At 41.8% G+C, this 26,339-nt stretch overlaps 1 protein-coding gene across 1 annotated transcript in view; it reads right to left on the reverse strand.

The window, feature by feature from the left end:
* myzap (myocardial zonula adherens protein) overlaps positions 1 to 25,103 on the reverse strand; it is a 69,341-nt gene extending 44,238 nt beyond the window's left edge. Inside the window, exons 1-5 of the mRNA XM_060852835.1 lie at positions 24,769 to 25,103; positions 24,523 to 24,615; positions 2,175 to 2,258; positions 1,155 to 1,301; positions 94 to 186 (exon numbers count right to left, since the gene is read on the reverse strand). Of these exons, the coding sequence (XP_060708818.1) occupies positions 94 to 186; positions 1,155 to 1,301; positions 2,175 to 2,258; positions 24,523 to 24,615; positions 24,769 to 24,831 (480 nt within the window). The 5' untranslated portion in view covers positions 24,832 to 25,103. The remainder of the gene's footprint in view (positions 1 to 93; positions 187 to 1,154; positions 1,302 to 2,174; positions 2,259 to 24,522; positions 24,616 to 24,768) is intronic.
* Positions 25,104 to 26,339: the final 1,236 nt, after the last annotated feature.

Raw genomic sequence — 26,339 nt, forward strand, 5'->3', positions numbered from 1 at the left:
AGGCGATTATACCGTATAATACTCCATACAACATACAAACGTATATATGTAGATGGTGAAAAAGTTGAGCAGCTGATGGGCGATCTGACCTACCTTTACTTCGTTTGAGAGTTCTTGTAATTTCTTCTTCATTCCATTAAACTCACCAAACATTTGTTGTCTGACTTTCTCCAGTGAATGCCTCACCTGCACAAACAAACAATCAAAATATAGAAGGGTACCACTTAAGCTCAGAGCCAATCATCCAGTTCTCCCAGTCATCAGCTTTATAGCTATGATCATCTCTCTAATTTTCTCTAATAAATCCAAGGAATAGCTCTGTGCTCAGGCAGTACCTGGGTCAGAGAATCGGTATACCTCCCTCACGGAGAGTGGCACCAGCCCTATATCTTCCCAAAATTCAGTTGTTTTCCCACCAATTCGTTGATAGGTTGCACTGGTCCTACACTCCACATTTCCAAGTACACAGACAGGTTCCTTCTGAGAGGCTGACTGAGTCCAGTTCAGGAAACGCAATCGGAAGGGGTCAGTAACCTCCTCAATATCCCACATCAGCATCACCGAGAACAAACAAACTGACCATTTTCCTCACTGCTGTGTGGTCGTTGCTCATCAACAAAATGACTGCAATTTAAAGTCATTCATTAAATGTGAAAGTTTTGGAGAGAACTGATCAGATGTTACATAAATGCAAGCTCTTTCTTTTGCAAAGATTATTGTGTATAACATCAGAGTTTAACTCATTTCTTCCCTATAAACTAGAATGTCATTGAAGAAAAGATCTTGCATTTATTTAGCTCTTCACCGGAATACAGGCCTTTCTAAAGGGCTTTACGAGCGATGAAGTGTTTTTGAAGTGTAATCAGTAATTGAGTAGTCAGTAATTGAGTAGTCAGTAATTGTGGTCAGTAATTGTGTAGTCAGTAATTGTGGTCAGTAATTGTGGTCAGTGCTGTGGTCGGTGATAAGCCAGTGGAACTGACCTCATGGTTGGAGCAGCTAAACAGAATTAACAAAATCCCCAACTCGGGGTGAGGCTGCAAAGTGTGATCTCACTCAGGTCCCACTTGAGACTTTCTCAGGTTGAACAAACTGAGCGAAAATGTGCCCGATCAAGCAAACTGAACAGGAACGGCAAACACTTCCCATCTCACCTCCTTAATGTAGCTCATTTCCTCTTTAAGCTGGTTAACTGACCATTCATACACAACCACCTCGGCCTTATTTGCATCTGCTCTCTTCACCACTCCGTACATCCGCCTGTGAGGAGATGGCTCTGAACCCAAGCCATTGGAAAGATGCTGCAAAAGGGAACAGAGGGAAAAGACACAAAACAAAATCCCATTTTCACGTGTGACTTCATGGCGGGAGAGATTTATTCTGTGTGCAATAACATTCTAAACATGTTCTTTCAAAACATTTTCCCGACCCAGAGAAAATCTCTCCATGTGTTGTGACTGATTGATGGCTTGAATGGGCAGATGAGATTGAGAGGATTCTGAGAATAAGGGAGTAGCAGTTGGTACTCAATGTACTATTGTTGCTGGGCTGTTGATCCAGATAATGTTCTGGGGACCTGGGTTTAAACCCCGCTCCTGGCAGATGGTGGAATTCTAATAATGACCATGAATTCATTGTCAGGGAAAAAACATCTAGTTCACTAATGCCCTTTAGGGAAGGAAACTGCCATCCTTACCTGGTCTAGCCTACATGTGACCCCAGACCCATAGCAATGTGGTTGACTTGTTACTACTCTGTGGGCAATTAGGGATGGGCCTTAAATGAATTTTTAAAAATTGATAAGTCTTTGTTCATATTTCCATTGAAATCAAATGAGCTGTTGATTTGCTTATTCCACATGATCGCTATCGCTCTCTAATCAGCTTTCACAATAAATTACTCTAGTAGCCTCAAATGTCGTAAAGTTGAGTGTCAGGATAGAGCAGATGCAACAAAGAGCCATTCCATGCTTGGTGATGAGTGGAAATTCCAGTTTGTGGAGGACCTGCAATGATCAATGAGTGACAAGAAGAGAATCCTAATAACCATCACGCAAAGGTGAGAAATAAGAGAGCTTTCCACAGTGCAGACTAGAGGCAAGGCAGACTGGAAGACATGCTAATACTTTAAATAAAATATACACATCCTTCAATTCCAAGTGAATGGTTACTAACCAGTTTTAATGATTGTGAGCTGTCATTTTCAGTTTGGAGTAATGCATTGTTTTTCTGACTGTTTCCTGTACTCGTTTTGTCTTCCTAGAACAAAAAAGTAGTTTAATCATGGTATTACAGAATCAGAAAACACAAAGGTTAACTTTCACCAACACTTGCCCCTTTCCAAAATGGAGATAAGACAGAAGAAAAATGCCCAGTATAAAATGATCAGAGGAGGAGAGTTATAAAATACACAGAATACTGCAGTTTCTGTTCTAGAGAAAGGCGCAGAGCTGTTATTTAATCTTTCATCAGACACAGACATTCTCTGTCAAGGCCAGAATTTGGAGAAGGGCTCTTGCCTGAAACGGCAATTCTCCTGCTCCTCGGATGCTGCCTGACCCGCTGTGCTTTTCCAGCACCACACTTTCGGGCTAAATTTGGAGTCCATTCTCAATTGTCTTTAAATGAGTAGTTGGTTAGACCCTTTCAGAGGGCAAGAAAGAATCAACCACATTGCTCTGGGCCTGGAGTCTACACAAGGACATTAGTGATGCAGGTAGGCTAATTACAACAAGCTGGGTCAGTAGTGCAATGGTAGTGTGTCTGACTATAAAGCAGAAGGTTGCATATTCAAATCACATCAGGGTCAGAAAGCTTTATCATCATCTCTAAGATGGCTCTATGGTTAGTACTGCTGCCCGACAGTGCCAGTGACCCTGGTCTGATCCCATCCTTGGGTGATTATCTGCAAAGAGGTTGCACATTCTCCCTGGGTTTATTGGGGTGGGGTGCTCTGGTCTTCTCCCACAGTCCAAAGATATGCAGGTTAGGTGGATTGGCCAAACTAAATGCAGGGATAGGATTGAGGGGTGGGTTTAGGTGGAATGCTTTTTGGAGGCTTAATGTGGACTGGATGGGTCAAATGGCCTTCTTCCACACTTAAGGGATTCTAGTGATTATAGCTTCATAGTCTTGTTATCAATTCAAGATTAATTAATTTTTCAGTTACTGCTGTGGTAAGATTTGAACCTATGTCCCCAGACCATTAGCTTTGGCCTTTGGATAATGGGCCTATTGACATTCTTGCTGTGCTATCTTCTCTGTTAAACATTGGCTGGAGTTTAATGGAGCCCTGTAGCACATTCCCGATAAATAGGTTGTGAGTGTTATGGAGCAAGAAGATTTGGAGGGGAATACCTTCATCAAACTACAAGTGTCAGGAAAACCGTACCAAATTTGGTGGATGGAGAGTGGGAACCGATTGTTTAAAAAACTTGTCAGTTAACTGTCAATCATCTGGTGCAACATCTTGACCAGAGCCCACTTCCCAATCAATCAGTGCTCTCCTCTCACACAGCATAGACCTTGTTTTGCCTTTACTTTGGTAATTCTTGTGAATTGTCCTGTAGAGTGCAAGATGAACAGCTTTGACAAAGTATATCTTTCTCAGCAAATACTCAAGTTCTGTCCTGCCAAATGATTATAAACTACATGCCGAAAATAATGCTGACCTTTATTTCCAAAGTGAAACAAACTGCACATTTATTGTTGCTTATCAGTGTACAGAGAATATGCTCTATATTCACATACCATGCCATCATGTAATCAAATATTTAAATTATTTAATTAAATTAATAATATTAAACATTATTAAATAAAATTAAACATTTGATCAAATGTCTACGACCCTTGCGTTTACTTTATTGTGGGTAATGACTACAAAATATTCCTGTTGAAAGCGTTAACATCATGAACTTACAAACACTCAGCTCATTTATGATAAACTGACCTGCTGTGCTTTCCCAGCAATACACTTTCAACTATAAAACTTAAAAGCCTGAGACACGCTTATGTTTGAGTGGTGCATGCTTTAAGGAAGTCTGTTGGTTGTCAGGTTGTCCTGAAGGTGGAGTAAAGTGAGCTGTACCTCAATAATTAAACTAACAAACCCCTTAGTTTGATCTTCACTAACGCACCTGTCCCTACCACTCCCCAAACACCAACTCCACGTAAGACACCTCTCGCTTTACAAGTTCACAATGTCCTCAAACTTTGGTAAAAGGTAAATTGGCAGGACCTTTTCAACATATTGTAAACCAACTGCATTCCTTTTTGGACTCCCTCAGAATACTACACATAGTGTGTTAGCTATTTGAAGATTATGATGGGATTTATGGGCTTGTTAGGAAGTTACTTTTGATTAGTGTATTTTAAAATAATTATAGGTTCCTGATGGTAAATTTCAGGGGAGAAAAATAACAATTTGAATGTTTGCAAGTTTGTATGTTATGTTTTATATTTCAACAGATTGCTATGATTAATTAAATGGCTACTTGAACTAATCATGGCCAAGTCTGATTGGAACGTAAAATGTGCAATACTGTGAGTAAGACAACTTTGCACATTGATGTAGCATCAATATTAGTGAACACCTTTTGGCATTGTTCGATGGCCAGTCTATTGTCTGGCACAAAACAGCCATAAATCTTGAAGCATATAAACACTGTAATTAATCTGTAGCTGTAACTAAAGAAGCTGTACCAAGATACCTTTGTACCAAGATGACGCTGTAAGTGGTGACTTATAAACTTTTCACTGTCCTCATGTGAGTACATTTCACAGTAAAGCTAATTCAAGGAAGTACATTGTAAAGCCGACATAAGGAGTTTGCAGACTGACATTGATAGGGGAAGTGAGCAGGCAAAAATGTGGCAAATGAAGTAAATGGGAATTTGTGAAGTTGACAGGCAACGCTTTAGAAAAAGCCCTTTAGCTAGCTAGAAACTCAGCCACCATGAGAGAGAAGAGAAGCAGCACGGCCCTCCTTGCTGCCAATGGACTTGCATTTGGAGATGGAAGTCAATGCCCCCAGTAGAAAAGGTAGTGAGCTCACGTACACAGGAGTTCACTGGAGATTGGATGGACCAGTCTGCATCGGTGTGGGACTAACTCTCACTGCCATGTTAATCCAGTCATAGGGGAAGTTTGCATACCACCCTACATGAGGTGGAAAAGTCTATGATCACTTCACTGATGGACAATGCCCTGGGAAGTGCCCACATTATCCTGGCATTGAGAGTGGGTGTACCTTCTGTGGGTACAAGCCAGCTCAGACAGTCTCCAATCTGTGTCTGCTCACTCCTGTGGAACACTCCCTTCCAGAGGATAAACGGTATTCCCAGAGGAATGTCCATTCTGTAGGTGAAGACACTGAAATTCCTTTGAATGGTGATTGATTACAACAAGGGAGGAGAAAGCAAAATGCAAAAATATAATTCCAAAGAAAATAAATACAAGCCACAAAACTAAACAAAGGCAGCAAAACTAATTCAAAATCTCATCCCCACACGTTTGAGAAATTCAGCGTTGGGACTTTTCATCATTTATATAAATGATTTGGATGTGAACATAGAGATTTATTAGTACGTTTGCAGGCGACACCAAAATTGGAGATTTAGTGGAAGTGAAGAAGGTTACCTCAGATTACAATGGTATCTTAATCAGATTGGCCAATGGGCTGAGAAGTGACAGATAGAGTTTAATTTAAATAAATGTAAGGTGTTTCATTTTGGAATGGCAAATCAGAACAGAACTTAGACACTTAACGGTAAGGTCCTAGAGAATGTTGCTGAACAAAGAGACCTTGGAGTGCAGGTTCACAGTTCCTTGAAAGTAGAGTCGCAGATAGATAGGATCGTGAAGAAGGTGCTTTCCTTTATTAATCAGAGTATTGAGTATAGGAGTTTGGAGGTCATGTTACATGACATTGGTTAGGCCACTTTTGGAATACTGTGTGCAACTCTCGTCTCCTTCCTATCAGGAGGATGTTGTAAAACTTGAAAGGTATCAGAAAAGATTTACAAAGACGTTGCCAGGGTTGGAGGGTTTGAGCTATAGGGAGAGGCAGAACAGGCTGGGGCTGCTTGACCTGGAGGGTCGGAGGCTGAGGGGTGACCTTATAGAGGTTTACAAAATTATGAGGGGCATGGATAAGGTAAATAGACAAAGTCTTTTCCCTGGAGTTGGGGAGTCCAGAGCTAGAGGGCATAGGTTTAGGGTGAGAGGGGAAAGATATAAAAAGACCTAAGGGGCAACATTTTCACGCAGAGGGTGGTACGTGTATGGATTGAGCTGCCAGGGGAAGTGGTGGAGACTGATACAATTATATCATTTAAAAGGCATCTGGATGGATACATGAATAGGAAGGATTTGGAGAGATATGGGCCAAGTGCTGGCAAATGGGACTAGATTAGGTTGGGATATCTGGTCTGCATGGGCAGATTGGACCGAAGGGTCTGTTTCTGTGCTGTACATCTCTATGACTCTATGGCTAGAAGTAATTTGGATTTTTTTAAACTCATTTTCACAAGATGCAGGAGGCCAATCAGCCTCTCTCTCTCTCTGTGCTCATCACCCAATTGGAATGACCAGCAATCGGATCCTCCACCATTCCAGAGATCTTGCTTCCATTATTCTGTCTTTAAGTGGTCTGTACTTGTGACTCCTGGTCCTAACTTCAGTGTAGTTTTACAGAATTATCTTCTGTATATCATTTACAACCATATTTACTCTTTTAGAGTTATCCTTTCAATTTAACAAAAAAACATTTTCCTCATCTCCATTCACATTTGGGGTCTCAAATACTAGAGATGAACTTGTGTGTTTTCTCAGCACTAGAACTTCCAGGAATTAGAATTGTCTGAGGTGAATTCTGACCAGACCACTGGACACAGTTTGATCACAGTTTTCTCTGATTTGTATTGTACTCTTCCAGCCACCAAATTCAAAATTCAGGTGGCTGCATTGATTGCTGCCCTGGATATCAATGTGTTATTACAAAAATTACAAAAGGTACAGTGGAGGGAAACAGTCTTAGTCTCTCCCTCTGTTTCTCTGGGTGCCAGTGTAACTCAGGGACATACTAACAGGCCGGGTACACCCTGCTCAGTTATGGGGTAATGATGAGTCCCTCATATTCACCACTTGATTCTCCTACCCCAATGGTTCCCCACCCTAGTGAAAGCTTCCACTTTGGATTTTCCAACTATTTTTAAAATCATTCATGGGACCCGAATGCCACTGGTTGGGCTGACATTTATTTATTCACTCTAGCCACCCTCAAGAAGCTGAGTCACTTCCTTGAACTACTGCAGTCTGTGTGGACGGGTCCACCATTGTGTGGTTTGACCCAGGGACTGTGAAGGAATGGTGATGAATTTCCAAGTCAAGGCGGTGTGTGGCTTGGAGGGGATCCAGCAGGTAGTGGTCTTCCCACGTAACTACTGAGGTCAGGTACTGCCACTTGGTGAGTTGTTAATGTTGCAGGAACTTTGATCCAAAGTGAGACATGGTACTGAATCAGAGAGGACTCAGAGATTGTAGGGCTGGCCACTGCACCAAAACTGTTTAACATCAGGCTCAGCAATCCTCAAAGCTATCCAGTAACACTCGGTGGGATGGTGTGTGTGGTAAGTAAGAAAGCAACTGCATTCTGCTTTCATTGTTCTGTAAAGAAATATCTTGTCAATGGTCACAAGATAAACTCCTAGAAGGAGAATGTCCATTTGAAGAAATGGTGACATATTGGATTAGATCCCCTACACTATGGAAAAAGACCCTTCGGCCCAACAAATCCACACCGACCCTCTGAAGAGCAACCTACCCAGGCCCATTCCCCTCCCCCATATTTACCCCTGACTAATGCATCAAACACTATGGGCAATTTTGCACAGTGAATTCACCTAACCTGCACATCTTTGGATTGTGGGAGGAAACCAAAGCACCCAGAGGAAACCCATGCAGACACAGGGAGAATGTGCAAACTCCACACTGACAGTCGCCTAAGGCAGGAATCGAGCCCAGGTCCCTAGCGCTGTGAGGCAGCAGTACTAACCCACATGAGCCACCATGCCACCCCATAGTGATGCCATAGTGATCCAGAAAACCAGGCTAATGTGCTGGGAATGTGAGCTCAAATCCCACTATGGCAGATGGTAAAATACAAAATCTGGAATAAAAAAAATAAAACTAGCTTAATAGCGATTGTTGTAAAAAACTCATCTAGTTCACTAATGTCCTTCATGGAAGTTAAAAATCACAAACCATCAGGGTATATTCTAACAGGCTTATTTGGACTAGTTACCTGATGAAGGAGCAGCACTCCGAAAGCTAGTACTTCAAAATAAACCTGGTGTTGTGTGATTTTTAACTGTGTCCACCCCAGTCCAACACTGGCTCCTCCACATCATGGCTTCGAGGAATAAATCTGCCATCCTGACACACTCTCACCACCTCCGGACCCACACCAATGTGGTTGACTATTAACTGCCGTCTGGACATCGAGGGGTGGGATATAATTGTTGGTCTAGCCAGTTGTGCTACATCCCTGATTAATAACTTCTTTAAAAGTTTGGGTGCAAGCAATTATTTGTCTGACCCCAATACGAGTCAACACCTCGAGGAGAATGGGAGAGTAAAATTCTTTTTTAATAACTGTTCTAACTTGCATTGAATTCTTCTTTTAAGCAGCATTTCCTCATTTCACTTAAATAAAATCAAAACACTACAGATGCTGGAAATTGGAAACAAGCACAGAAACTCAGTAGGTGTGGCAGCATCTATGTAGAGAGAAACAGAGTTAGCGTTTCGAGTGCAGTACAATTCTTATCTAGAGCTCCCTGGTGAAAGGTTGGCCACAACTGCTATAAATGAATCCATCACTCACCCTGTGCAGCCAATTCAGTTCAAACAGAACGTAAATATTGAAACCATGAATTAACTATCATAATCAATAAAGATTTTTTTTAACATAATTGTCACCAAATTTGTTTTTGAAGAGTCAAACCACATACTGTAATTAACCTAAACCCTTATGTCAACAGTTTCCTCAACTCCACCTCAATCATATTTCTGTGTACATTGAAAAATATTTATTTCCTATTTCCATAAATTGCTCTCCCTGCAAAGGTAATCCCACAGCAGGGGAAGTGGTGCTGGGTTTTAGCTTGCCCACATCACAAGTGGAAATATTTCCAGTCTAAACACACAATGACCTTAAAGCTAAGCTGCTGTGTGGCTGTGGAAACTCTTTCAAACGTATGTGGGCCTTTCTCCACCTGCTACTTTAACACAGCTAATCCTTTTCTCCACTTGTTACTTTAACACAGTATTAAAGGTCTCGGTGAAGATGGTGAACTTGACACAAATAATTCAGGTTTTGTTCACAGGCAGAACAGAGAGGAAACAAAAATGTTAAGTCACAGGAGATGATGGGAGTCTAGCCACAGCAATGATAAAGTTGTTAGGCAAAGGCACTGCTAATTCTTAATACTAGGGTGAATGAAAAGGATAACAATAATTTATGAACATCACACAATGCAAATGGATCTCTCAGTGAAAAATATATTTTAATGACTTGGGTGAGAAAAGTGAATGTAGTCGAGCCAAATTTGTGGAGGATGCAAACTTAGGTGGTAAGGCAATTGGTGAGGATAACACAAAGAGTCTGCAGACAGATGAAGACAGGTTAGGTGAGTGAACAAAAAAACTAGCAGATGAGACACTGTGGGAAAATGTGACTTGGCAGGAGGAACAGAGCAGCTGAAAATTATTTAAATGGAGAAATACTTCAGGCAGGGATTTGGGAGCTCTTGTGCATGAATCATTAAAAGCTAATATTGAAGTTCATACGGTATTCGGGAAAGCAAATGGAACCTTGGTGTTTATTTCAAGGAGAATGGAGTATTAAAGAAAGGGAAGTCTTACTAACACTACTTAAGACTCATACACCTTGAATGCTGTGAATAGTTTTTGTGCCCTTATCTAAGAAAAGATATACAGGTATTGGAGGCAGTCCAAAGAATGTTCACTGGAGTGATTTCCTCATAAGAGCTGGTGCAGCTTGTCCTGTATTCATTGGGGTTTAGCAGAAGGGGCAACCTTATTGAAACATGTCAGATTATTAGGATGTCTCGCAGAATAGATGTGAAAAAATAATTTCCCATTGTGGGAGAAACTAAGACCAGAGGCATCATCTCAGACTTAAGGAGTCACCCATTTAAGACAGCAATGAGGTAGAATTTCTTCCCTCAGAGGATAGTAAATCTGTGGAAGTTTGTATTGCACAGAGCTATAGAGATTGGGTCAGCAGATAGATTCATGGCTGAGACAGACATATTTTTGATTAGTCAGGAAATCAAAGTCGACAGGGAAAAGACAAAGAAAAGGAGCTGAGAATTATCAGATCAGCCACAATCTCCTTGAATGACAGACCAGACCTGATGGAGTGAATGGCCAACGTCTGCTCCTACACCTGACGATCTTGTGAATGTCAAGGCAAAGTGTATTTCCCTCAATGTGTTGGTGATGATGTAGGTACAGGAATGGATACGTGCATCTCCTTGAGATTATGGAGCATTTTCCTGGGGTCAGAGAATTCAGCAATAGAAAAGGAAGGGATTTTAAACTCCTCCGGCCTCCCCTCAGTCAGGGCAGGTGGGAGGAGGTCTGGAGGGGTCAAATGGGGAAAATTGAAAAACCCGACCTCTACCTTCCTCTCTCCATGTTAACCAGAGCAAACATGAGGGATTTGTGAAAACGGTCTGAGAATTGTAAAACCAGGTTGCTGGGTGGCTCAGTGGTTCGCACTGCTGCCTCACGGCACCTGGGTTCGAATCTACCCTCGGGTGACTGTCTGAGTGCAATTTTCACATTCTGCTTGGGTTTGTCACAGTCCAAAGATGTGCAGGTAGACTGTCTGCAGTGTGCAGGCTTGGCTGGTTATCCATGATAAATGTGGGGTTACAGGCCTAAGGTCAGTGGGCTGAATGATCTGTCCCTACTATCAGGATTCCATGGTATTTTTATGCTCAGTAACTCATTTTTTACTGATCAAATGCAACTCCATTATTTAACATGCAAAGACATAATGTGAGTGAAATTCATGACTGCAACCCACACTGTAAAGAAAATGTTGCCAATGAAGTTAAACTATAACTGAGTCCCACTCATATTTGCAAATGAACCAACTGCAGCAACAGCAAGTACATGGAGGGTGAGATTGGAAGCTAAATTGAAAAATGGAAAGAAACTTCATGTGCTAGGATGCCATAATACTGTAGTAGCACAGCCTGCAAGGAAACAAGGTAACCTGAGACGAGCTGAAAAAAGGTGTAGTGCTGGAAAAACACAGCAGGTCAGGCAGCATCCAAGGAACAGGAGAGTCAACGTTTCAGGCACAAGCCCTTCTTCAGGAAGCAGCTGCCTGCTTCACAACAGAATTTCCACAGACAGGGCAAACTTACTGCAGGCACATTCCCAAATGCACAATTTCTCTTCAAAGACTTTTACTAGTTTACAGCTCAGACAGACTGATTGTTAAAACTGAGACAAGGAAACAGTTTTCTCTCGGAAGGTTGGGAATCTTTGAAATTTTCTTCCTCAAAAGACAGTGGGTGCTGAATCTTGAAGTAATTTTAAGGCAGAGGAAGGTGGTTTCTTGATGGCCAAGGGGTGAAAGATAATTGGGGATATGCAAGAATGTGGAGTTGAGATTAGCCTTGATTTTACTGAATGGAGGAGCAGGCTTTATGGGGCTGCGTGGCATACTTTCGTTCCTTGTTTGTATGTAACTGTTTGGCAGTAATTCTACTCTTGACACTGAAGTTATGCAAAGTTTGTAGATTCTTCTCACTCGATTTCCCTGTACATGCTCCTCATAAGGAGAGGTTTCATGTCATATCTGTGTGAAGGCAACTGGGTTTTTAATCATTTATGTGTTTGAGGTCGCAGAATCCACATTTAGGTGGAGTCAGTCAATAAGTAACAAAAGCATTCCAGAAACGTAGGATCCAGTTTTACAAGGTAAACTATCTGGTCCTGCAAGATTTTTTTGTCCCTCTTATGCCTCATTTTAGTTCTGCTCTGATAAAAAAGTCGAATGGTGACAATGTAAATGCCCTTAAATTTCCATCTTGGTTTCCTGTATGGAAGGAGGCATGCTCAGCTGGTTTCTTCCAGCATCTAATCTACATCTTTTATGCTCTGGAAGAGTTTCAGTCTGCTGTTTCAATTCACTCCTGCACATTACAAGAATCACTGTTGTTCTGTTTAAACTTACTCATGTGCTTGCTCCTTTTAGAAAAACTGCATGTACAAGAGATGAACTTATTCAATAGGGCACTCTCTGATGATGATTTTATTCATCATAGAGGCCATTTCTCTGTGTGACTGAGATTTGAACTGTAATCGTGACTATCATGAGAGGGTACAGGAAGAACTTGAACTGTTTTAGCACCTGAATATTCCCCTGCACATTCCAAGTTGATTCACAACCCAAAGGGATTTACTTTTGAGATGCAGTGACTAGATCTTGTGGTGTTGTTTGATGAGACAGAAAACTGCTGACGTTCTGAACAAGGTACAAATCATCAATTAACAACGGAGATCGAGTCTGAAAGAAAGTAAGTTTGTCATGTTTGCCTACATTTTGACAGTCATTGCACTTTGGACTGGTTCTGAGTCATCTGAAACACCTCAGGGTGTGATGGAAGGTATTTGCTCAATTATGGGCTGGGATCGGGAACAGAAACAACAGGCTTGGCATAAAAGTCGGAAAGCATCACTTGGAGCCTAAAGATAATTCTGAAGGATTTCTTTAAAAGACATTCTGAGTCCTGTGGTCCAGCCTTTCTTCTGGGTAGCTTGCAGGCTCTTCGGTCTTCAGAGGATTGTCTTGAGGTGCTCCTCTGCTGGCATTCCCACTGTTTACCCCATGTGGGAAGGACCCAAGAGGATTAAGGAGTCTCTGGTTTCACTAACAGGCCTCCACCAGCATTGCCTTTCCTCCAGGTTCAGGCTCAGTGCCAACACTTCAGGATGTTCGGCTGCAATGCTGTAACTTAAACCACATTTTCATGGATGGAAAGAAAGAGACCTGAGCATTTCTCAGTCATAGAGATGTACAGGACTGGAACAGACTCTTAGATCCAACTCACCCATGCCAACCAGATATCCTAAACTAATCTAGTCCCATTTGCCAGCACTTGGCCCATATCCCTCTAAACCCTTCCTATTCATGTATCCATACAGATGCCTTTTAAATGTTGTAACTGTCCCAGCCTCCACCACTTCCTCTGGCAGCTCATTCCACGCACCACCCTCTGTGTGAACAAGTTGCCCCTTAGGTCCCTTTTAAATTTTTCCCCTCTCACAAAGAGGAAAAAGCATTGGCAGAAATGGAACAATCACTTTCTGTATATGACTTGCTAACAATTATTTCACAGGTCAGAATCACAACTGATGCCTATAGCACTATAAACTCAAACACCTACAGTCTTCGAAGGTGCAATCTTTCATTAACCATATTTCTTATATTTTGCACTTTGATCTCACTATCAGTCACTTCCTGAACCCCATTCAGCCTATCACATTGGTGTTCATTCAATGGTGGAATAACCTGAAATTAATCACACTCTCCTGTTCCATCCACTAGAGTGGATCATCCTCTACTTTAAAAATAATTAATCACTTCATATATAATTAATCTCTACTGTGGCTACACCATGTGACAGGGAGGAGAACGTGAGGACTGCAGATGCTGGAGATCAGAGTTAAAAAGTGTGGTGCTGGAAAAGCACAGCCAGTCAGGCAGCATCCAAGGAGCAGGAGAGTCAGAAGCTCTTTACCAGAAATGTGGGGGTCACCCAAGGGGGCTGAGAGATAAATGGGAGGGGGTGAGGATGGGGGAAATTAGCTAGGAATACGAAAAGTAGATGCAGGTAGGGAGTGAAAGTGATAAGTCAGATAGAGGGTGGAGTGGATAGGTGGGAAGGAGGATGAACAGGTAGGACAGTTCAAGAATCAATGTCGATTTTACCAGTTTCCTCATCTACCCTTCCCCATCTTATCCCAGATCCAACATTCCAACTCGACACTGCCCTCTTGAACTGTCCCACCTGTCCATCTTCCTTCCCATCTATCTACTCCACCCTCCCCTGTGAGCTATCATCTTCACACCCATCATCATCCACCTATTGCATTCCCATTTACCTTGCCCCCACCCCCCCAGCCCCATCCCCTTCCCATTTATCTGTCAGCATAGTTGCCACCCCCTCCCACCCACATTCCTGATGAAGAGCTTATGCTCGAAACGTCGTCTCTCCTGCTGCCTGACTGGCTGTGTTGCCCATGTAAACAGCCAGTTCCAACAGCCTGCGTGAGAAGGAACTTTCTCTAACCTCTGTCCTCCCCCATTTAGATACGGTTTTCAGTTGATTATCCCTGATCATTGACCACCACCCCCCACCCTCACCCAAACAGAATAATCTTTTCCATTCATCCTGTGGAAACAGCCATCGTTTTTAAATTATATTTACTTTTCAACTCCTCTACTCCACTGCTTGTTTGATTTGGTCATAAAGAAACCTCATGATATTGAAATCTTGTACTTCAGTCATGTGCTGTTTTTAAACCTTTTAAGCAAAATGTGGTTTTATCAATATTCCCATATTTTTCACTTAGAGATCAATATTTTGTGAAGCTTCAGTTTCCGTCAGGCACATTGTACAAATCAACATTCATTTCTGATGAAACTGCAATTCTCTAAATATACATATTTTAAAAACTCATTTATCATAAGTTTTGAGTGCACACTGAGTTTGGTTCTTTACAGACCGGTCAAGGGCTGCCTTCAGACTTTGACTTTAAAGTAGCAGTATTTATTACAAATTAATAGTAGAGACTGTGGTACATGGAAATCTTTGATATACCAGGCTCTGATTTGTGGTTACAGTAGGTAAAGACTATCCTCTGTGTGTTCCTATCCATATGCTCTCAGTGTGTATTGCAGAGAACTGGGAGAGAACTTCCAGAGAACACTAACTCCACTCTCTCTGTCTCATTTGGACCCAGTGATGTGCAGCTCCGTCACACCGTTGCAAGGCTGTTCTAGGGTCCTAATGCCCTTGCCTAACACCAAACAAAAAGAATTCCATTTACAATCCACAGTCTATCAGTTTAATTGTTGCATTTTACTATTTTCTGTCTCTTAATTTAAAATCAACAGTTCAGACCAAATAACAACACGGTGGCTCAGTAGTTAGCACTGCTGCCTCACAGCACTGGGACCATGGTTTGCTTCCAGCCTTGGGCAACTGTCTGCATGGAGTTTGTGCATTTGGCCTGTGTCTGTGTGGATTTCCTCCGGGTGCTCTGGTTTCCTCTCACAGTGCAAAGGTGTGCAAGTGAGGTGACCTGGCCATGGGAAATTGCCCCATAGTTTCAAAGGATGTGCAGGCAAGGTGGATTAACTGTGGGAAATGCAGGGATAGGGTGGGTCTGGGTGGGACGCTGTCTGAAGGCTTGGTGTGGACTCAGTGGGCTGAATAGCCTGCTTCCACACTGTACAGATTCTATGAATGGCCCAAAATGCTATATTATTATGGTGGTCTCTTTAGTCTATAGAACTTTGTTCACACAGAGGGTGGTGCATGTATGGAATGAACTGCCAGAGGAAGTGGTGGACGCTGGTACAATTACAGCATTTTAAAGGCATCTAGATGGGTATATGAATAGGAAAGGTTTAGAGGGATATAGGCCGGGTGCTGGCAAATGGGACTCGATTAGTTTAGGATATCTGGTCGGCATGGACGGGTTGGACCGAAGGTCTGTTTCCATGCTGTATATCTCTGTGACTCTAAGACAGCAAGAAGATTTGACATCGAATGGAACTGGATTTTGCCAGTGTCTCTCAGCTCTTTAACATACTTACCTACCATGCACAGTGCACCCATGCATTGGATGATCCTCTCAGTCTGGTAACTGATAAATATTCTAATTATGCAACATAATTTATTGTTTGTCTCGCATGTGCTGTTATAGACCACTACACCACAACCTCTTCAATGGAGAAGGGAATATTGACCCACCGTCTGGGAGTCTAAGTTCTCAGCCAGCTCAATGTCACTCACCAATAATCTCCCTCATGTAGCGGAAATCTATCTCCCCCACACAAAATAGGTGCCATTACTCTGTTTTACAAGATACTATGGCAAGGTTCCAAGCTTGTGTGAACAAAGTTTAATAGACTAAAGAGACCACCATAATAATATAGCATTTTGGGCCATTCATAGAATCTGTACAGTGTGGAAGCAGGCTATTCAGCCCACTGAGTCCACACCAACCCTTCAGACAGCATCCCACCCAGACCCACCCTATCCCTGCATTTCCCACAGTTAATCCACCTTGCCTGCACATCCTTTGAAACTATGGGGCAATTTCCCATGGCCAGGTCACCTCACTTGCACACCTTTGCACTGTGAGAGGAAACCAGAGCACCCGGAGGAAATCCATAAGCTCGGATTCAAGGCAAAGAGTTTTCTGTTCATTCAGTTTGGGGTCTGTTGGCTCTTTATTAGGATTCTCCTGCCTTTGCAAGACATTGCTGAGAATTTGCTTTGCAGTTTCCAGAGAAGGTGCTTTTCACGGGACAGTTCAAAAGTTCTTTTGTTTTTACATTTTTAACATTAATTGAACAGAAAAGAGAGTATTCAACCAGTAATTTACTAAAGAAAAATGTTACTTCTTTAGACCAAGTACAAAAATATATTGTTTCTATATAGTTATGTATATTATGTGCCATGCTGACAATAGCCTTGCAGTTATAAAATGCCAGGAATAAGACATGAAGGATTACTCTGGTACCTTTGCCCTTTATTGCCACAACTATGTACATGGGCCTAGCTGTTCACACAGAAAGGATGATGACTGTTGTTCTTCAATTGTCATGTCCAATTATTTCCTATTTTTTTTCCTGTTTCAGGAAGTACCCTGATGAAGATATCAGGTCACAGGCAATGGGCAAGTCACGGAGATCAACCAAGTGGGAACCTAAACAGCCTCTCCAAATGTTCATTCAAGTAGGTCAACTATTCACTCGGAGAGTCAAGAGTGTGGTGCTGGAAAAGCACAGCAGGTCAGGCAGCATCTGAGGAGCAGAAGAATCGACGTCTCGGGCAAAAGCCCTTCATCAGATTCTTGATGAAGAGCATTTGTCCGAAATGTCGATTTTCCTGTTCCTCAGATGCTGCCTGACCTGCTGTGCTTTTCCAGCACCCCACTCTTGACTCTAATCTCCAGCATCTGCAGTCCTCACTTTCGCCTATTCACTGGGGGACTCCAACTCGAATCTCAGCCGCACTTGGTCAGTTTCAGTGCCCTGAGATGTTTCCTGGTGCCTATACCGGCCAAATTGTTGGAGAGATCAAGGAAGAGAGGCAGGGAAAGCACAGCACACTTGGGATAGAAAAAAAAATTGATAAAATATACAATAAAGCCTGGAAGAAATACAGAATGTAGGGTAATGTAATGAAACGTGTGGAGTTCAGAAATTCATTCTTAAAGCTGTTGCAGGGTAAATACAGTGACCTGAATGCTGGATTTTGCAAACAGCAATGAAGTGAATGCCCAGGTAACTGGTTCTTGGTGATGTGGAATATTGGTCACAATATTCAGAGAGCCACTGCTTTTCAAATAATCCAGTGGGATATTTAACATCAATTCGGCTGGGCAGACATTGTATTGAAATAATGTGTCATCTGAAGGGTAGTGCCTCTCATAACACAGCAGGTTAGGCCTGAGGCGGAATTAACCAAGTGACTTGAGCTGGCATCTACGAGGTCTTCCTGCATTTTGGAACACAAATCTGCAAGCCTGCTCTGTGTCCTCAGTGATACAGTAGTGGGGAATTACACCACTGCTGTTAATTTGTGACTGACTTTAACCCTATCAGAAGAAAAGAGACTATTTCCTACAAAGTGAAACTATCTGGGATGCACAGTGCAAGTGGCATATTTAGTTTACCAGACAAAAAGGTTTGGTGCTTAAACAACTGCAGAATCAGTGACTGTCAGTATTGTAAGAGGGGCTTCTCAATCACAGGTGATGGTGAACTTAACAACGGAATTGATCTATTCATGAAGAAACGTGAGGGGGAAGCAAAAAGGGGGACGTGGGCAATGGGACGGGATGGGAAGAGGGGATTTGAATTTGGAAAAAAGGTGGATAACAGCCTAGATACAGCATCATGGAAACACAGAGAAGGAAGCTGGCATTCTGATCCAGCCAGGCAATCGAGGTGACATTCCAGGCCAGCAGAGGAAAGCCAATGAGGAGTAACTACCCCAGGCAGACACCATAGCCTAGGGTTAACCATGATGTGAAGGAACTGGTATTGGACTGGGGTGGACAAAGTTAAAAATCACACAACATCAGGTTATAGTCTAACAGGTATATTTGGAAGCACTAGCTTTTGGAGCGCTGCTCCTTCATCAGATAGCTGTGGAGCAGGACCATAAAAATCAGACAGTGTCATGCACTGAAACAATATATTGATTGCTGTTAAGTCTTTCATCCTTTAGAATGGGTTGCAGGTTTTGGTTCAGTAACATGTAAATCCCAAAACTTCTCTCAAGTCACATTCTTGAGATAACTTAAGGTTTTATGAAACAAGGTGACATTTCAGCTCAGACAATGCATTAAAAAGGTGTGAGGCTAGAGTCTATCTGTATCCCAACCTTGAGCCTGACTAGTTTTATTTTCAAACTAGAAATTTATAAAATATTACATAGTAAGTCAGCTTCCTCAGCAATCTCTCTGACAAAGTACTGTCCCCAACCACTGGACAAACAGGTGGAAACAAACACAAAGAGGTGCTGCATCTGGGAAATTCTTGCCATGCTTCCAAACTCAGGTAAAGAGGAAGACAGTGTTGCAGCGAGTGGTGATGCATGTCTATTAATTAAACATCCACACACAGTACTCCAGCCTGTGCTTACAACAGTGTTGCCACTGCACAGCCAGTGGCTGGTTAGCAATTCTTATTGGATGATATTGTCCTAAGGTATTGTTTTCCCCAACTGTCACAGCAGCTGGTAAGCAGATAACAATAAGCATGAGAGTTCTCTTTCAAACTGGCTTGGAGGATTTATTTTCAACATTTACAAGAAGGTTGGGAGAGATTCTCTGTTATAATGGAGCTGGGATTCTATAACAAGGTGCAATGGTGCTGTTCAGGCTAAAATTGTGTGTCTAAAATTGTGGACGCAGCCTTAGAATTAGAGGGGGTCAATTCAGAACAGAAATGCGGAGACATTTCTTCAGCCAGAGGGTGGTGGGCCTGTGGAATTCATTGCCGCAGAGTGCAGTGGAGGCCGGGATGCTAAATGTCTTCAAGGCAGAGATTGATAGATTCTTGTTGTCTCGAGGAATTAAGGGCTATGGGGAGAACGCTGGTAAGTGGAGTTGAAATGCCCATCAGCCATGATTGAATGGTGGAGTGGACTCGATGGGCCGAATGGCCTTACTTCCACTCCTATGTCTTATGGTCTTATGATTTTATAAGCTCATTCAATGCTCAATATTTCTTAAAAGGGCAACTGACCTCAACAAGAACAAATCTGAAGCTCATTTTCTGCTCACTTCTCTGGGGTGGGTGAAATACAATGAGAGACAGAGGGTGGGAGAGTGCAGAGAGCAGCAGGTCTAAAATGACTCCAGCTCTTATTTAATGCTGCATTATTTCATCAGCCAAATATCAGCAAGTGAAAATGGGCATAAACTGACCCTTTGATGAAGTTTGCAGGAGAACATCCAAACTCATGAAGGCAACATGTCACCAAGAACAACCCTCCTTTACCACAGGCACTCTGCAGGGTTTAGAGTTAAACTTGCACTGTCTGCTCCCTCCCAGAGAGAGATATGCCCACCTCAGTCAGCCTGCCAGCTGGCAATCCTCGACCAGTCAGCCCAAGGGTCAGGATTGCTGGCACCAATGGCTGGCTCATCTCACGGACTTACAAAAATAAAGAGGAAATGCGCTCACAACAATTCCCAAGCAGCCAGAGTGAAGGGCAGCAGACTGACATTCAATTACTTCTCCCATTTAAGAGGTAAACTGAGAGAACGCCAGAGGAGGAAGCATCAGATATAAAATCTACGATCACCAAGGCTCTTAGGAAAGGAAAGTAAATTGTATTACTCCAGTCAGTATCAATGTTATAAAGTAGCTGCAATTCCTTTGAGTTCGCAGAAAAGGCATATGGAGAAAGGAGGGATATGTGGATACATAGGATCTTTGAGATGCATTTGATTCTAATGCATTGACTACTGTCTGTAGTTCATGCACCTTGTGTAGATTATCAGATTTATTAGCCAATGCACAGAAGTTAAACAAAACTCCTGTCAATTAATTCTTCATGGTCGTGTCTCTCATTTATTTTTCTCGCTCAATAGGAGTTCAGGTGAAAAAAATCTTTGAGCAAAATCTTTGATAATCCAATCTCAGTAAATTGGTGCCAGCAAGATTCCCTAATTCAGCTTCCTGTACAGTGATGTTGAATTTCCAGAACACACTCTTAAATCATTCACACTCAGAATTCTCTAAAGCAGGACTGGATAGGTCTTAGACTAATAGGCACATTAAGGGAGATAAACTAAACTATTCACCCCTGCAAATGTGTTGCTGGTCAAAGCACAGCAGGCCAGGCAGCATCTCAGGAATAGAGAATTCGACGTTTCGAGCATAAGCCCTTCATCAGGAATTCACCCGCCCTCTTGATCAGTTCAACAATGAGATATTTCTGATCTCAGAATGGTTGCTTGTCCATAAAGTGAATGTAACTATTTTGCAATCACTCCTCACAGATGCTTAAATAGTCAGAGAGAGTGATACTGTCAATATCAGCAAAATTTACTACAGGGCAGAAATATTTTCACAAGTATGTTTGAGGACTTCCTCTACTGAAGGTGATGGTCTGGAGTTTCTGTTGATGTGTTTTCAGTTCCCCACCATCCCAGTTAATTTCATTTGAAATTGGTGAAAGAAGCTCAGAATATCAAAGAATTTTAAGCTCAACCCAAGTTTCTGCAATCTTTTACCCTGGCTTTTTGTTTTAAAGGTTACGTTATCAACAGGCCCTACCCACCGTGACAAGATTCTGCTCAAATCTTAGACTTCTAAGGCAGCTACAAAAATTAATCTTCAAGTACAAAATCAGATTTAAAACTTGACTGAATGCAAACTTCTGAATTTATTTTTTTAACACTAACCTCAGTACATTAATATAACTAGCAAACAATTTTTATTCAAGTCATTTGAATTTATTTAAATTGGTTCAGTCAGCGGTGATAGTCATGAATTAACAGTGCTTATATTCTGTGATAAACACATTCTCAATTATATTACTCAAACAGGAGCAACTTGCTGCTCATAAATGAGACATATCTTTAAAGCAAACAGTTTTTAAAAACAACACTCTCAAACATTGCTTGATTATGCTTGCTTCTGGCAAGTCTGCCTTGGACAATATGTAAATGAGTGAGCAAAATCTGAGAGAATAAAGCACTACTCAAATCTGATTCCTAATGTGCTTTTTGTGCCCAAGGAGGAAGCTGGTCTAGCAGGTGGACATTAGCTGTATATAATCCAAGGATGTCTTCAAAAAATTCAAGAGAAAAGGAAAAGATATATAATCCACTGATTACGCAAGGACATGAGATGGTATTCAGAACGGCAGGTTTTCTGGATGACATTCAAATTTATTAAAGTCCATCTCACTGCACCTGCTAGACAGGACTAGAGAAAAATGCAAAAGGCAAACTATTGACAAATCCCTCTGGTAATTCAATGGAGTTTCTATTCAATTACAAACATGTCCAAGAAGAATTCTCTATTTGTATGTAAATATTAGATAGCACCTTAAAACCCTGCTCATTCGACAATAGCTGGTCTGTCGTTAACCTTATCGCTCCATGGTTGAGTTAGCAGGAAGCAGCTCACCACTATCTCAAAGACAATTACAGATGGCCGTCTAAAGATGGCATAGCCAGCAATGCCCTTATGACATGAATGAATAAAAATGCCAGTACCTGAAGCCACAGTCTGGGATACTTCATTGCACATTGATCATCCACTGTCTAATATGAGGGCTAGAATGCAGTGATAATGTCCCTAGCACTGAACCAAGAGGCCTGCTCCAGAGGTGTGTAAATAACATTTCTGAACAGGCTGATTAAACAATATTAGAAAATAAAGAGCTGTCTAATTAAGACAGAGAGTGGGAGAATCTTTCTCCCTCTCTCAAAGGGTCCAAAATCGTTTGAAAGTTTCTGCGTCAGACAGCAGGAGAGACAATGTCATGAATCATTTTAAGGCAAAGGGAGAAAGATTCCTCATTAAGTGAGAGAGTCAAAGAGGATTAGGAGTATTGGGAAAGTGGAACTGAGGCTAAAATCAGATCAGCCATTATCTTGTTCAATGGCAGCACAGGATCAAAAGCCACAGAATGACCCACACCTGCTCCTGGGCAATGTGTCTGTCTGTCTTGGATCTATTACATTTAGAATTTTAAATGATCCGGTTCACGTCTCCTCTGAGCCGTTTTTTAAAAAGGAAAACAAATCCAGTTCTCAGAGGTATTTCACAACTTGAATTTCTAAATTCTGGACCTTTACTTAACTTTTCTTTAAACATTTGCTAGTGCATTCATGCCTAGTCAGGAATGAAGTGTCCAAAGTTCAGGTCATATTCTAAACATGGATTTATCCAACACTAAAGCAAGGTTTGAGTAATTTAATTATTATTGTCAGAACTGTTGAGCCAACAAAGGTTACAAACAAAATCCCTGAGGAACTCCCACAGTCTCTAGACTCTTTCTCCTTAGTTACTCCTTGGGCAGATATAATCAGTGACTGAGTGAATGCAAAACTATTACGGAGCTCAACTCCAACATTGTGCAGCTCAGCCACCTCTCCCCCAGAGGTAGCATGCCTTAGGTTAGGGTAATGAAGTAAACATTGCTGCAGGCCACTAACCTGTAATGAGAAACTATTTATAGTAAACATTTTACCATCATAACACTGAATTCCTAATCAAAATATATACTTACAGCTCAAACCAAACTGGAGATGAGAGGGACCTATTGTACACTCTGCTCTCAGAAAGGTTTCTCACCAAGCTTCAATACAAATCAATGAAGCAGCAGTGTAATAACACTTCTAAAACTTGCATTAATGCGTTCACTGATTTGTTGGGAGCTACAGCCAGTATTTTATCAAACAGTGAAGGTACTTTTTATTTTGCATTCACATAATGACCATAATAAGTGTGTATCTGATCAGTTTGACACATGTGGCAATGTCAGACTTTCAGGTACACTGTCTCAGTCATGCCAGGTATGCTTCCCCAGAAATGCACAGAGCTTCCAATAACCTACTCCAAAAGCTAATGGGTGGTCCACACGTTATGCACTTGTAAATGATTTAATTGTTTGCATCGGGGGAGATAGCAGTGCGTATTTGTGTCAGTTTTTTTGTCATAGAGAGTTTCTGTCCATCAGCACACACTGAAGGTGGGCAACCCTCAGCAAACAAACTGCATAAAACTACTGCTGTAAAATTGCATCCTTCTGATGGGTAATATGAGGCATGCTGGTCCGACAAAGTGAGGCTTTTTACCACATAATCATGGGGGTGTGTGTGGGGGTGGAGATCATGGGTAAAGCAGTGCCTTGAAATAGAAATCCAGCTAGTTGCAGGTATATTCTTATTCAAGGAAATTTGTTGTTAACTCTGAGATAATGAATGAGCAACAAATTGCAGATCGAGTCATACAGCAAGGAAACAGCCCCTTTGAACCAATCCATCCATGCTGACCAGACATCCCATACTTAAAAATCGGCTTTGCATTTTAAACAGAATGTCTTACGCATTTACAAAGAAGACTTAGGAATATATTATGAGTTAATGGCGATTAAACACAAAAATAACATTTGGTGAAACCATTGATATTGATGCATTAGCTGTATGAGAATTAGAAATGGAAACTTTTCAGTTTATAACTGAGCATTGACGATACAATAATTATTAGTATTTAGGGCTGCGAGATACCAAAAACTTCAGGCCAAGAGCAACTGCTTATCCTGACTCCACCCTCACTGAGCCATTGCCACTCTGTAAGGGGACACACATTTTATTTCCCAGTTGACTGATGCATCTAATCAGTTTTCTTTCATCAAACCTTTCTCTGATATTTTCATAACTAAAACAAAGTATTCATTTGAATATAGAACACGATCCCATCAGTGATTTTACATATTTTAATCAAAACCTCTGGAGGAGGTGGGACTTGTACCCAGATCCTCTGGGTCAGAGGCAGGGATATTACCAGTGTGCCAGAATAACCCTTACTATCAGGGTGTTCTCCCTAGGGGTTCTTGCAGCAAAAGATTAATCTATAATTGCCTCAGGACAACCGGTGGGGTTGGACTTTCTAGGCTCCAGAGACGATGACTCTACGGGCGGTACTGACCGTTTCTGCTTTCCCCCTCCTTTTGGTTTCATCTCTTGTGGAGGCCGAGTTGCCATCACTGTGCAGAGTCAGCCGGACCCTTCGAATGTTACTCTAAACAACAGAACAACCAGCTGTTAGTCCTCTTGCATTATTGAAACTCGAGCAAGACGAAAGGTCATTTCTCAGCAAACACACGGCCCTCCGCTCAAACTGGAATATTAGACACTCTCACAAACACGGAGCAATAATAAGATAATGACTTACCCTTCGAACAGGCTCCGGTGATTCAGCGATGGTGCACGTTGCGGCTGTTCTGAAATGTAACATTGTCCCTGTGAGTGACGCCCAGGACTTGGACTTTTACCAGCGACTCCCCAAAATAAAAGTATCAGAAACTCTCCTTGGAAGATGTATCTATAGTTCAGTTTCTCTCCCAGTCTCGGTTTAGTTTTGCAGCTCTACCTGCGTGACCTTTGAAAAGAGTTTTGACAATGCTGAAAGCTTGTCATAAAACTGACCGAGTTCCACAGGGACACTGTCACCGAGCCCCGCCACCGCAGCATAAACAAGTGTGCTCTCAAACATCCACCTGCTTTCAGCCGGCTCAGGAAAGATGGTGAATTCTTTTGTTACTTAGCAACACATCTATTATGACACATCTGGGACGACGTCCTCACCCAACTTGTCAAACAGCATTTTACCTATAGCTGCCCTTCCTCATTAGAATAGTTTAAATGGGTGTTGTCCCATTCCAACTTTATCAAAACTGACTCAGTATAACCGAGGTGTTTTTTTTACAAGCCGGGGCATAGTAATCCTTTGTTTCTTCTGTAACGGAGACTACTTCCTACTTATTTTTTTCATATTTTTTACCTCAGAAAAATCACCCAGGATAGATTACTTAAACATGACCAGAGTCAAGGGCACGACTGTTTGTTTAGTTAACTGATGTCAACTGTGATATGTCACAGTACCTGTGAGGGTTGGATATTCACTAACCCTTTGTGAACTGGAGTCAGGTTTTGCATAAAAGATTGGAGAGATGATTTTAAAAATTGGAACATGTTGTGACTGAACAAAGCACACGCTCCCCTCGATATCTCCTATCCAGGTTTGTAATATTCTCTTTTTCTGATTCAAGTGCCACAATCCAAAACCCAATACGGTGGCCCTCACTGACTCCGTTTCCCAATTTGTCAAATTTAAGGTCACATTCTGCAAAGCCCTTATAAGTTCCTCCGTCTACATATCCCTCTGAATATCTCTCAGTCCACCAACACTGGCCTTTTGTCTAGCACTCACAGTTCATCAAACAGTGGATAAATCTTCAGTCACCTCACCTGCATAATCCCAGTCCAAAGATCTCCCCATTTCATAAACCTCATCAAAGTCTATCTTAAGATAAATGTTTAGTCACCTCTCCTAAAATCACACGCAAGACTGGTATCAGGTAAATAGATCTATCTAACCCAATTATTTATTGATTTCTGTATGTGGACAGAATAGTTGGGTGCTTGTTTTTGACCAGCACAGACTCAACGAGCTGGAGGACCTTGTTTTGTGCTGTCGAAATTTATGAATCAATAATTATTGAAACATTAAAATAAATCCTAATTGTATTTGGAGAAGATTTGTCTCACGATGCAGAACTCAATGCATCAATAGAGAAAACAGCATCCCATGAAGTATCATCAGTCTGACTCATTGGGACAAGATGCTGGTTCATGATGAATGTCTGTTCTCTTGTTGTAGATATTCTTAACCAAACTTTCAGGCAGGTTATTATACACCTCTGGAGCAGGTGTGTAATAATTTGTGGGCGGCACAGTGGTTAC

The sequence above is a fragment of the Hemiscyllium ocellatum genome, chromosome 39 (assembly GCF_020745735.1).
Source record: "Hemiscyllium ocellatum isolate sHemOce1 chromosome 39, sHemOce1.pat.X.cur, whole genome shotgun sequence".
In the NCBI taxonomy this organism is placed as follows: Eukaryota; Metazoa; Chordata; class Chondrichthyes; order Orectolobiformes; family Hemiscylliidae; genus Hemiscyllium; species Hemiscyllium ocellatum.